Consider the following 13,811-nt stretch of genomic DNA (forward strand, 5'->3'; position numbering starts at 1 on the left):
GTTAACAGCCAATAAACATCTTCACTCCTCCAGCTCCATTTTTAAAAGCACAAAAATTGCCCTTCTAAAAATAGACAAGAAAATGGAGAACAGCTTAAAAGACTCGAAATGGGAGTCGCTCTGGGCTAATAGCAAGATCAGATACAAGGGGAAATCCCTAGCCCTCGACACCTGGATAGAGAAAGGTATCGCCCACCCAGCCCAACTAGAGGAAGGGGGATACCCCACCACGTTTGCCGTATTGAAATCTAGACATAACCTAACAGACATCGAATTCTACAACTTCCTGAAAATCAAAACAGCCCTATCCAAAGCCAAACTTTCACCTGCCCAACCATCAATCCCACAATACTTGGCAAAGATCAGCAGGCTAGGTCACCAGGTATCACACCTCTATAAATTTCTACGTCCAAACTCCACCAAACTTAATGACAAGACAACTAACTATTGGTTAAAACAAGGCAGGATCTCACTTAATGAGCAAGAACTTGCTACACTATAGTCCTCTCCCTCACGTAATAAAATCACCCCGGTTCTATCACAAACAAAATTCTGACTACTCCACAAGGCCTTCTGGACCCCCGCGCGACTGTTCACACTAGGCCTCAGGGAAGATGAGCTATGCTGGAACTGTAGCAAGGAAAAGGGAGAAATAAATAATGTACTGGTCTGCACTCTAACAGCTGAATTCTCCTCCCTCGCCACCGCTTTCATGACCACAGGACTAAGATCAGAGCATGACAAAGACCTACTTGACCTGCTTCTCACCACTGCAGTGAAAGTGGTCCTGACTAACTGAAAGGACACAGCTAAGACCTCATACAAAGGCTGTCTCAACTGGGTGACGTACCTCAGAGGCGCAGATAACATTGCTCTGCAGAACTCACCCTGGAGGCCAGCAACCAGAGGGATGTGGGAGTCACTCGACACATACCTAGACTCTTACGAACCCCCTTGAATCCATTCCAGCTCCCTCGTCCCGCCCCCCTCGGGGGGGGGGGTGGAACGAGCGAGTTTGGAATGGTCTCACCAAAGGCCGATGAGACGCCGGAGGGGGAAGGGGGGGTTGGGGGCCTTGATGGTCAGCCATTTCCGCCCCAGGATAACTAGCGGGGTGTCAGATGACTATAGCCCCAATTAGACTCATCTCTACAGAGCCTTTCTCGTACCCTTCTTTCACCCCTTTCTTCCCTGTCTCTTTCTTTCTATCACCCTGTGCCTATTTTCTCTGCAAGCCATGTAGAGGGGATAAGCTAAACATATATCTGATGTACCTGTAATCACTGTAATAACAATACATACTACGTTTGGCTAACCCAGCAACAGAAATGCTAATGTATCTGTTAATTACAAATCAATAAAACACTTTGAAATAAAAAAGAAAACACCCTAGCTGCCAGACTGGATCTGCAACGCCAAAGGGGACGAACTGAGCAGACATCGTCTAGCAGATCATGAGTGACGTCAGCATCTCAAGGCAAGGTGGAGCAGGGTGTTTTCCATCAGTGGGTGCAACTGTGGTTAAATCCTTTCACCACCATCGAGAATACTTTATGTCAGCAATTTTGCATGTTTGAGTTTCCTCTAGAACTCATCAAGAAACCCTTTGGCAGGAATGTAACAAAGAGCTCGTGTTCACCTTCCCACCACTTTCTCTCCAGCCCTTAGTTGTGAATAATATAAAGATTCACAAGGCCCAAGCTATCCTGGCACCTCTGGATTGGGCCTGGAGAGTGTGCTGCCCAGATCTGCTGAGCATGAGCAGTTTTCATCCGTTCATGCAACCACTTTGGGAGGACCGTTCTTCCCAGCTGCAGAGCAGAGTTCTTCATCGGAATCTGTGCATCTTACACCTCCAAGCATGGGGATTGACTGGCAGCATTTGACTGATTTTGATCTATCATTTCAGGTGATATGTCATCCTCACTCTGAGGCCTCTCCATAAAATCCATCTAAGCTGCCCTCTGGGACTTGTTGGTAACCTGGTGTAGTGGCAGGGACACTGACCCCTTTCAAACAAAGCTCTCATTAATTCTTGTGTTTGTTTTATCTTTAGCCCAACAAGGCCAGTGGCCACTGTAAAATATTATTTGTCACCTCTTTCGTCCTTTCTATGTTTGCTGGACCAACTGTCCCTGTTGAAATCACCTTATTTAGTAAGGTTTTAGTCCATTTTCCTCTCAAACTATTTGTAATGCCACAGTGGGACCTTAATGTAGTCTTGACAATCCTTATGCATATCCCTTAGAAGTGTATGCATAGCTTCTAGCTGCATATCCTAACTTTGAAGTTGTGTTTTCTTTATTGTGACTATGCCAGCTTTTCACGTAAGTGAACTACAGGCACTGTCAGTGCAACCACATTTGCTGAGGACTCAGACAGCCTTCTTACCAAAAGCCGTTACTCCCTTCCATGTTGGGCAGTCCATCACTCTACAACATTCTTTGTTCTTTATCGACCCTCGAAAGAGGAGGGGCTCCATCAGGAACCTGAGAAGGGCTTTAAGGTTTTACATAGTGTTAATCTGTTCCCACTAGAAAAGTAGCACTGCGTATTAGGATAACAGGACTTCAGAATGTAGGGCTAGAGTTCATCCACACCATCTGAGACTGTTGGTCCCTTTCCTAGCTAGCGCAAAGTTCCTCACTTGAACCCCTAACTATCCTGGGGTGGCAGGTGTTTTTGGCAACCTCGAACATGACATTGATTCCTAAGGAAATCGTGTAAACCGACCTTACCCCTTTTGTTGTTTACTAATGCATGCCCATGGCAAACACAAGTAAAGATATTCATTATGTTTTCAATACATTTATTGAAACACTTGTAATCTTGCATAGAAAGAATGAGCTGTGATTTTTAGGCAGATAAAACAAAGCAATGTAATCAACATGATGAAGAGAATAAACTGTCTAATCATGGCAGTCTGATTTCTACATGTGTCTACCTATCACTACCCCTATTTGCCCTCTGCCCGATCTCTTAGGTTAGCCTGAGTCCCCATACCTGGATAACTGGACCAAGGACTCAGCCTAATGTGGAATCTTCAGGCCATCTTTGCAGGATGGAAGATCAGCATAAGCAGAACTGCATGTTGAACCAGGACAGTTGTGACTGGAGTGCCCCTCTGACCCGTAAAGGGACAGTGTACTGTTTATATAATAAAACCACTGTGTTGGAGGTACTCCTCTGATGCAGTGATCTGTCTAGATGTTAGAAGTTGTCTCCGAACAGGCAACACATGCACTAGGATATCTTATTCTGTTCTTAGCCTTGAACGAAGTGTACAGATTCTGTAGCAGGAAGGGCTTTCTAAATACAAGCAGTATGTACAGCATCTTCTCAGAATAATATTGTGCAAGAAAAACATGTCTAAATAATACAGCTTTTTTGAAGTCTCCTAAAACGTGTAAAATGTGCACTAAGAATGGAGAACCAAAGTGGACCCTAGAAGGCCTCAGTACAATAGATCGTATCAAGGACCATCGGGTGCAAGATCAACATTTGTGGCGTTCTCCAGATCAAAGTAAGGCTGTGCAGAAGAGGACCTTGTTGTGGTAGGTAGTCTTTTAAGATCTGTTAGGCACTGCCCCAGAAGCAGCCCGGGGAAGGTCTGAGGGTCCATTTCACCATCACTAAAGCTGCTGCCACTATTTTGGCACAGAAGGTGCCTTTCCTTGATATCTGCCAGGCAGCAGTGTGGGCATCGATACTATGTTCACAATGCACTACTGCCTTGACATCCTGGTCCTGTGGAGAGGGCACTTAATCCTCTTAGTTCTTACAGGATTTATTGGTCTGAGCCCTTTCTACAGATCCTTCACCCTGTGAAGGTAATTCTTTGGTATCTATTCTAAGGTGAAGAATCTGCTGTTAGAAGTAACCAACAAAAGAACAAGTTACTCACCTTTGGTATCACTGTTTGTTGCAGATAATCTAATTGCAGATTTCATACTGGGCTCCCATCCTTTCTGTGTATTGGCCTCTTTTTAACTTCTAAAAAGGTCCCAGGTTAGTGATCAGCACTCTGTTACAAATAATTGTTAATGCTCCATTTCTGGGGGGGGGTGGAAAATAAAAAGATAAGAAAGTGACATCATTGCGCACAGGCAGCACTTGCATGAAACTGCCACTTCCGGACCAGTATGAGTCAGTGCAAAGCTGCACAATACCATCTAGAAGCACTTGGGAGCACACTGCCAGAAAAACAATCTCTAGTTCCAGACTAGCACCTAGGGGATATTCTAAGATGGGGAATCTGTTGTTTGATTGAGTATCCCCCAGAAAGAGCTTTGCCAAAAGTCTTGTTGGCAGGAATGAACTCACTTCAAAATAAAAATGCTTTCTGTATTTTAAATGAATTTATGAAGACCTAGAATAAAACCATATCTTAATTATGTGCGAGTAGCATTTGGGTCATCCACCCAATTTGGCTTTTTCCAATAAAAAATATGCTTAAGAAATATAAATGATTTTTGCACATGTAATTAAAAAAAGTTCGAAATAATTATATATTTTTGACAACGGTATATCAAAAGAAATGTGTATTTATATATTTTTGACTATGGTAAATTAAATCTGTCTTCTTTTTCTCATTATAGCTTGTATGTTCATTCTTCTGTAGCCCAGTGGAGGAAATGTCTCCATTCCATTAAACTTAAGGATTCTGTTCTCAGCATTGTGTAAGTTCCTTTTCATTATCATTTGTTTTGATTATTTAGTTTGGTTGTCTGTACTGTGTTTCTTTTAAACATGCACTTTTTTTATTTCATTTTATGCTAGATGGGTGCAATAGAGAGGATATTGGATTCGAAAATGGGGGTTGTTACTCTTGCTAATTCCTCCTTCCTAAAAATGAGGGCTCTCCAACCCATATTGGATCTTTGACCTGTCACGTTGGCCCAGATTCTGGCCGCTCTGGAACTAGGAGACTAAACAGTGTCCTTTCACCTGCAGGACATGTATTTTCATTTACCCATTCTGTGGTCCCATAAGTGTGACTTGCAGATCAAGGTCGACTAAGAGCATTTCCAGTGCTCCCCTTTGGCCTCAAAAGTGCCCTCGGATGTTCACAAAGGTGGTTGCTGTGGTTGTGGCACAGCTTCAGAGATTGTGGAGTGCAGTCTTCCTGTAACTAGATGACTGGCTGTTGATGACGGTCTTGCCACAGTCATTGTAGACCACATCCAGATGATGACAAATCTTGTGATATGGTTGAAATTCACTATCAACTTAATAAAGAAACACCTGACTCCTTCCCAGAGGTTGGCGTTCATTGGGGATATCCTGACTACAGAGCAGTAGTAGTAAATACATGTTTATTGGGACCAATGTCTATAAAACATTATTCACCATTAAAATACACATTAAAAAACCCCCAAGAACAAAACAAAATGTTAGTAAAATACTGCAGTACTAACTTCTGGCCAGCCCTATCATTTTAATTCCTGCTAAAAATTAGCCATTCTTACAGAAACATCTAAATGATACATTAACCAGCAGAGCTATACCTTCCTGTTTAGCCCATGTTTGATATTTTATGAATAAAGTTTTTAAAAACTTGACTTAAACTGGTTTAAAACAATGAACAGTCTATCACAATATGACATAATGAATGCTTCTTATCTAAGGAGCATTGTCCTGCCAATCTAAGTGTGAGAAGACTGAGTTACACCCAAGCCTTTTATCAAAGTATTTCAAATTGTAATTTGGGGTCCAGCAAAAAATTGACATTGGGAAGAGATCAGAATGGCCTACAGTTTTGTAAGTGAGACTAATGGAAGGGCTCTTGAATAAATAGGTCATATCCTGTCTGAAGGAGATATGGAATGCTAATTTCGTCAATATTTTTTTTATTCAGAAAGAGTGCCATGTTGGAATTAAACCCACAGTGATATGTACAGATCTAAATTCATTGACTTTTCTAACCACCATTCTAGCCCAATCCCTTTCACTGGCACAGATTTCCTCCCAGCACAACTTGGATATTTTAGATAAAGGTTGATACTGAAGTAGCTGATGGATGAACATTAATAGGTGGGATCCTCTTATGAGAGACCATGAGGTTAAATTAAATTCCCATCTTATCTCTTGAACCATAGACCTCTTGGGTAAGCAGTATCCTTTTTAAGGCTAATCTCAAGGTGATCTCGGGTCTAAACATAGGACCTTGGCCCCATATAAGAAAAGGGGTTGAGTTTTGCCACTATGGGCTTGCATGGGAGAGGGCAATGATAGTGCTCCATAAGCATGATTGAATTTCAATAAGAATCCTATTTATAGCAAGACCCTAGTTTTAAGAGATTTAAGATAATCTTCCCATGTCAGGTAGCTGGAAATTGTAAGCCCTAACTATGTATACCTGTTCACTAGCTCAAACTGCCTTACATCAAGGCACCATTTACAGTAATGTACCTGCTTCCAAAATATTAATATATTTGTTTTCTTCATATATATATTTTTTTTAGAATAGATGCTCTAGGCATCCAATTTTCTCGGCAACTCGATGGCCGTATAGTCTTAGACTATCCGGTCAGCCTTATACAATAAATAAGGAATATGCGTTGAGCCCATTTTATGGGAAAAAGATTGAATGTTTTTAAAGCAGATAACCAGATAGCCACATGTAGACTAAAGAGGGCGGGGTCTAAGATGCAGTCTTAACATACACCCTTCCTAATTGTAATGTTTATGGATAGTCTCCATGACTTGCCTACTTTAACCTGGTGTGAGAAGTTGGCCTGGCATATGCTAGTGGGCACCTTGCACCAGTCCAAACAACCCTTATTGATGATAGGTTTAAAGACAACCTTTACTGAAAGCTATCCTAGTGGTAGCTATGGAGAGCAGCCTTCAGTCTAAGTCTTGAAGGAGTGTAAAGCAGCTTGGTTTAGCAGATTATAACCGCTTGAATAACTAAATGAAAGGAGAACCACACAAGGTATATATATGTATTTATTTCTAAACACTCTCTGCTAACCTCTTTATGAAGTTAGAGGGCAAGGCACACAATAATACAGTTCTAAAACAACACTAAATAGCACAATATACAATGGGCCCTAGGAGCGGACCAAACCATATAATAAGAAAGTGGTATAAGAACCACGACTTGACTAGGCACAGTGCCTAGAGCACGTAGAATCGCTGGGGCCCCAAGGAACCACCCAAGGTAGTGACACAGGGGACGCACGGGGGACACGTGCAGTGTGAGAACACAGGTGCGAGCCCCGTACTATTCTATGGGAAAGTCGCGGTTGGAATTTTAGAAGTTGAGGACACTTAGGAGAGGACTTTGAGCAAACCTCTTTAGACTTAGGGGGTTCTAGGGCCAGCACCCATGGGAGCACCGGAGTACTCGAGTTACCTCACCCAGGGAAGCATAGGTGTCAAATGGTTACGGGAATCGCTGTTGATCGCTGGAGAAACTTGATCTTTGTTCTGGGCTCGTGGTCCCCGGTCCGTCACGGCAAATTGTGCCGATTGTGCGGAGGGACAGACGTGACTCCGCCCACGCTACTCATCACTTCCTGTTCCCGGCTATATGGCTCAGCTGACTCGGCGGCCGCACAACATTAGGTGAATGCGTGCCGCGAGAGGCTTGCTATTTGTTATACTATTTTTAATCTGCTTTTTATCATTGTATTGCTGAATTTGCACAATAATTGGGCTGCTTAAACGTGAACTGTTTGTTTTTAATTATTTTGTTTTAAACAAAATTGATGTTTGCACTGTTTGGGGGCTACTTACTTGGGGAAACTTGATCTTTGTTCTGGGCTCGCGGTCCCTGGTCTGTCGCCGGCGAGCCAAAGGCAAGCCCATCTGCGCCCGTCCGCGTCTGGAGCGTGGCCAGTTCCGGTCAGGCTGACGGTGATGGAGGAGGTGAGAGTATATGTTGGTCGCGAGATGAATTATTGCGCCTCTAAGGCTCAATCTGCAATGGGAAACACCTGATTGATGTAGGCAAAAGTCCTCTACCACATCTATGTAGCCTATGTGGCCAGACTTTAAAGCTTGCAAAGGCATCCCGTTTAAAAAAAAAAAAAAGACATCTCCCTGGGGTTTGACGAATGAATGCACGAATAAAATCAAGGCATGCCTAGTAAATTGCAGATCGCTGCCCAGGCATGCGGAAGAGGTTTGGTCAATTTTGATTGAGTCGAGATGGGACATCATGTTTTTAACGGAAACCTGGTTAAGTATGGATGCAATGACAACAATTGCATTAGCAATCCCGCCAGGTTTCAAAATAAGTTTTGTCAACCGAGAGGATGGGAAAAGAGGGGGTGGGGTGGCTATTATCTTTGGAGATTCATGGGAATAGGTGTCCTCAGCCCCGCTTCTTATGCAGGGCATTGAAGGCCTACATTTGTCTACAAATCAATCCCTCTTTTGCCCTTGCGGGCATTCTTATTTACAGACCACCCGACTGTATAACGTCCGTTCTGCAGACCTTGTATAATTTTATTACCCAAAAATCAGTAGTATACACTAATTTTATGGTCCTGGGAGACTTTAACCTTCACGTGAATGACCCAAACTGCTCACAAGCAGCGCAACTGATCGCGTCCCTAGCAGGGGCTAATCTCTTTTAACAGGTATCATCGTCTACACACATACCCTAGACTTAGTCTTCTCGAATATTAGGGATACCACCGTGGAGACCCCGCTGCCACTGGTCTGGTCAGATCACTTTCTGATTCCCTTTTTAATTACCCTGCCATACATTAAGCAAGTTAAGAACAATCAAATTATTTTAAAGAGAAATTGGAAGAAACTGTCCGAGGCATTAGTAAGCCCCATTCTGCGGGACAACTACCCCTGTCTTTCTTCTGACCCCAGTGCTGATGCAGATGCTATACACCAATGGATTGCGGATGCGGTGGAGCTAATTGCACCGGTTAGGGTAGTGAAACCCTCTAGATGCTCCCCCTCCGCTCCTTGGTTTTCCAATGACCTGAAAGAACATAAAAGTAGATGCAAAAAATTGGAACGCAAATGGAGACTGGCCTATTGCGTTCTAGCTAAGGAATCCTACAAAAAGGCACTAAAAGAGTTTCATAAGGCTTTAAAAGCAGCCAGACGGGACTATTTGGTCTCATGTATTCAGAATGCAGACCACTCTTGTAGTGAAGTTCTTAAAGTAGTTCAAACCTTTTTAAACCCAAGGCAATAGAGACGGAAGTGACGCCGTCCCTAGCCTTATGTGAAAAAATTTCCAACCACTTTCCCCAGGGGCAGGGGTGATTGCTCCTCTCACTAATTTCATGCCAATCTCTCATCAGGAGGCGCTAGCTGAAATTCAAAAATGTCGCTCAGGCGCTCCAGATGACCCATGCCCTTCTAAACTATGGAAAATATTAGCTCTACCCCTTATGGATGAGCTTTGCCATATATGGAACACCTCTTTGGCTACGGGCAACTTTCCTGACAAATGGAAACATGCCACACTTCTCCCTTTGAGAAAGAAACCGAATGGCGACCTAGGTGACCTTGGCAACTTGAAACCCATCTCCCTGCTCCCCGCACCAGGTAAAATGCTAGAGAAACTGGTTCAGCGCCAATTGACTACCTTTATCGACCAGAACGGCGCCCTACATGATACTCAATCGGGCTTTCGAGCAGGCTGTAGTACGGAGTCAGTTAGATGGTCATTGGATGCAGGAGCATGAGCACTGCTGGTGCTCCTGGATTTATCCGCTGCATTCGATACTGTTGACCATGCTATATTGGTTCAGAGACTTTGACTTCAGAGTGCAGGCTTTGGTGGGAAAGTACTAAGGTGGTTATCTTCCTACCTGACTGGTCGCATGCAGAGAGTTGCTCTTCAACCATTTGAAGCTAAACCAAAACAGCTCAGCTGCGGCGTCCCCCAGGGATCTGCTTTAAGCCCCTTACTTTTTAATCTTTACCTTGCTCCACTGTTCTCCCTTATCTCCAACTGGGGTGTGAAAGCGATCTCTTACGCTGATGACACCCAGTTGGTTTTTCCATTTAAGGAACGAACAGTGGATGCCTTTAAGAACTTTAAGGGCTGTTTGCGGGACATAGCGCTGTGGATGAATACAAACAAATTAAAGCTCAATGCGGGGGAAGCTGAAGTGCTGTTTTTCGGCAAGGGCCTCGTACCAGATCCAGAGTTGTGGTGGCCACCTGAAATGGGCTCACCTCCCGCTCCTGCCAGTCGCATCTGTAATTTAGGGGTGAGATGGGAGGCGGACCTCTCTTTTTCAGCCCAGATACAGCAGGTGTTGTCTATTTGCTTCAGTAAATTAAAAAACCTTCGGAAAGTTTTACATTTTTTACCGGAGGATTGCCGCAAAATTATAGTACATGCCATAGTAACATCTAGGCTTGACTATGCGAACAGCCTTTATCTTGGCCTTCCCAACTATGCCATTGGTCGTCTTCAGATGGTACAGAATGCGGCTGCGAGATTGGTTTGGCGAATTCCTTTCCGCCACCATGTCTCTCTGCATCTACAGAAGCTTCATTGGCTCCCCGTGGAGAAAAGAATTACATTTAAGACCTTGACACTGGCATTTCGGGCCATTAATGGAAAATGCCCTGGTTATTTGAAAGATTCTATCCATATAAGCAAAACCGTGCGCTGCGCTCAAACTCTCAGAACTTGCTATTCACTCCCCGCTTTGCAAAAGCTCGGCTGGGCAGGAGAGCCTTCTCAGTTGGTGCAGCTTCAATGTGGAATGCTCTACCAGGCTTCTTACGGCAGGTTAGTACAGAGGCCGGTTTTAGAAAAGCTTTAAAAATGTGGCTTTTCACGTCAGATTAATATGGTATAACATGTCCACCGTTTCTCTGGCCGCTTTTTCTACCTGCTGTTTTCAGCGCCAAGACACCCCTGCTTGGGGTAGCTGTCGCGCTCTATAAGCTCCTGTATTATTATTATTTTATTATTATTAATATTTCAATGATGATCTGCTGCAAAGTGCTGCTGCCGGGAAGGGGAGACGTGTCCGGTGTGATCCAAGCCTGGATCAAAGATCAGAAGAACCGGAATGCAGAGGGGACAGAGTCTGGGTCACTTGCCAGTGACCAGGGGCACGATAGACGAATGCCCACCGATGTCGGGTGTTTCAGGTGCGAAGAGGTGAAGCTTGACTCTGCAGCCACAAGGACCAGGAGGCGTCGACGACGACCAGGAGCTGGATTCAAGCTGTCCCATGAAGGAGGTCGAGATGTGCGGTGTCGGGGCCCGGATTGGACCCAACAAGCCTTGGCAACAGCAACCCACGCAGGAAGAGAAAAGATGCTTCGGTGCGGACCAGCAAGGTCCTGGGGACTCCCCAAGCGATGGAGAGTCAGGGCACGTCTGGGCAACCAGGTAAGCCCAATTAGAAGTAAAGTCGCCTTCACAGGATCCCACCAGTCGACAGACTAGGGATCGCGAAGGGTCCTTGAGAGAAAACACAAAGCTCACGGAACACTCGTGGAGTGTAGGCGGGCAATCTTCGGTGCAAATGCTGCTTGGGGTCAGGGCTACAAGGAACCCAGAGCTCAGCTGCAGGAGTCGCTGGAAAGCTGATGCTTCTGCAAATGGTCGCGGTGTCCAGGGTTCGGGTTGCACGGTCTTCCACGAGGGATACAGGTCTCAGAATTGTTGAGTGCACAAATCGACCTCAGAGACCACAGAAACACTCCTCCTGTGTTGCAAAATTCTTCGGAGACCGGCGGGAGCTTCGGAGATGCAAACCGGACAAATGCGTCTTTGGTGCCTGTCTTGCAGGGGAGTAACTCCTTTACTCCAAGGGAGATTCTTCAGTCATCTAGTTTAATGTAGATCGTCGAAGTTCCAGGATTCAGTGTCAGAGTTTTGTCGAGGTGTAATCTAAAGTCTTGTAGTCAGGGGTTCCTTCTTTATACCCAAGGAAGGGGCTGGCCATACTCTGGGGACCCACCTATGGGAGGGTCAGGAAAGAGGGGTGGCTACACCCATTTCCTTTGTCCAGTTTCGCTCCAGAGCAGGGGCTGGTAGCCCCTGCAACCGGTTTGAACTGGACAATGCACAGGGACACCAAATGTGCCCCCAGTGCTGAACTTCAAAGCACTCTTGGAGTGCACCCATGCAGCCCCAATACACTAAAGCCTGTCTGGGAGGTGGCGACACCTCCCTGTGACAGGAAACCTATTGACCAGGCCTCCCCTGCCAGGAGTTTCGTCCAGCAGCAGAAGGGCAGACTCGTGTCTGTGGCTGGCAGCATACATTTTGTGATGCCAGGGCTCTGTTAGCTGGTACCGTGTATACCGGTTCTGTCATGTTTCTCCCTCTAGAAATGGGATCATACTCCCACACCAGTTACTGGTGTGGGGGTATGATTCCAAGGTGTTTGACACCAAACACGACATGTTTCCGTGCAGCCATTCCAAAGTTAGCATTTACCTTTTGGTTATAATTCACTTAAGAGTATATGGTTTGGCTGCATCACAAACAACCCCATAATAAAGGTTCCGAAGGCTGCAGAGGGGCTCTGCTCATGCATGGGCACCCTCTCACATAAAACCCAGCACCCTCCCTTCATGATTAGTAAGGCCTGCCATAGGGGTGACTGATATGTTTATTTGTGCAGTGATATTGAGAGATATAGGGAATCTATATCTCAGTAAGGGGTGCATGCACCACCTTACCCAGGCTGCAGTAGCAGTCCTGTGGTGTCATTTTGGAAGGCTTCCCAGGGGTGGCATAATACATGCTGCAGCCCCTGGTAGGCCTCTGGGGTACCTATGCCCTGGGTACATAGTAAACCATATACTTGGGACCAATAAGGGTATCCCAGAATCCAATCTGGAGTGTTCCTAAAGTACTGGTCATCAATTGAAGGGGAAAAGCAGATAGGCTGGGGTCCCGAATAGCAGGATCCCAGCCAAACTAAGTCAAAAACCAGCAAAACACCAGGAAAAAAGTGGGCGCAACCATGCAGTCAGATTCCACCTTCCTACATAACGCCCTCCAAACGAAAGGAGCTAAGGCTAACCTTGGCCAGTTGAGCCTTTATTGACTAATCGGCCATATAAGGAAGAACCTGCACTAGCATGGTTACCCCCTGTCTTATGGTCCACTAAGCAATCCCTAACCCCAAGGGTATGGGATGATCTCCACCATGGGGAATTACTACCTGTAGTGTGTTTTGGCAAAGTAAAAGGCTGGTGGGGTGTCTGAGTATAGAAGTGAGGCCCTAATAAAGTTGGTCTCAGCTTCCTCAGATCACTGGTCACCATGGAGGCCTTTCTTTCCATGACTGAGTTGTATCTGGCCCTAAGGGTCAACCTTTGGCTGTTTACAGCTGGGGGTTGGGTCCCTTTGGTTGGAACACTGGGGGGACATGGTAGGTTTGGAACCTTTTGGTCCCAGGTTTGCCTTTGCCCAACAAAGTCCATCGGGGGGAGGTCCCTACCCAAAGGTAAGGGGGATCCCTCAGTGTCTTGAGGAATCTTCACCTGGCTATGGCTTCTAGACTGCGTGCCCCTAATCTGCTCATGGGGGGTTCCTCTGGACAGAGGAGCCTGTGGGGTCCACTGACCTCTGCAGCCCTGGGGTGACTAAGGTAGGGTAGAGAGGGGCAGGTTACCTGCTCCAGACTGGGTACCACCTTGGAAGGGTCCCCTGCCATCAGAGGTGGTGCCAGGACAGGCCTGACAACCTCTGGGGCAGCTCCTTCACTAGGGCTAGGATCAGTTCCCTGAGGAGGCTAACCCTCACCTATAGTCTGGGGGGGGAAGAAGAATTTTCTTCAACACTTATTCTCTCTTGTGGAGGAGAGTGGGCCATTCTTTCAGGCTCCATCACTCCAATATTTCCA

General features: G+C 45.5%; 1 protein-coding gene across 3 annotated transcripts in view; it reads left to right on the top strand.

The window, feature by feature from the left end:
- SPAG9 (sperm associated antigen 9) overlaps positions 1–13,811 on the top strand; it is a 1,633,747-nt gene that overhangs the window by 1,266,998 nt on the left and 352,938 nt on the right. For all 3 annotated transcript variants that reach the window (XM_085617154.1, XM_085617155.1, XM_085617156.1), the window contains one exon: positions 4,599–4,679. In XM_085617154.1, the coding sequence (XP_085473280.1) occupies positions 4,599–4,679 (81 nt within the window). The remainder of the gene's footprint in view (positions 1–4,598; positions 4,680–13,811) is intronic.

The sequence above is a fragment of the Triturus cristatus genome, chromosome 7 (assembly GCF_964204655.1).
Source record: "Triturus cristatus chromosome 7, aTriCri1.1, whole genome shotgun sequence".
NCBI classification, from domain to species: Eukaryota; Metazoa; Chordata; class Amphibia; order Caudata; family Salamandridae; genus Triturus; species Triturus cristatus.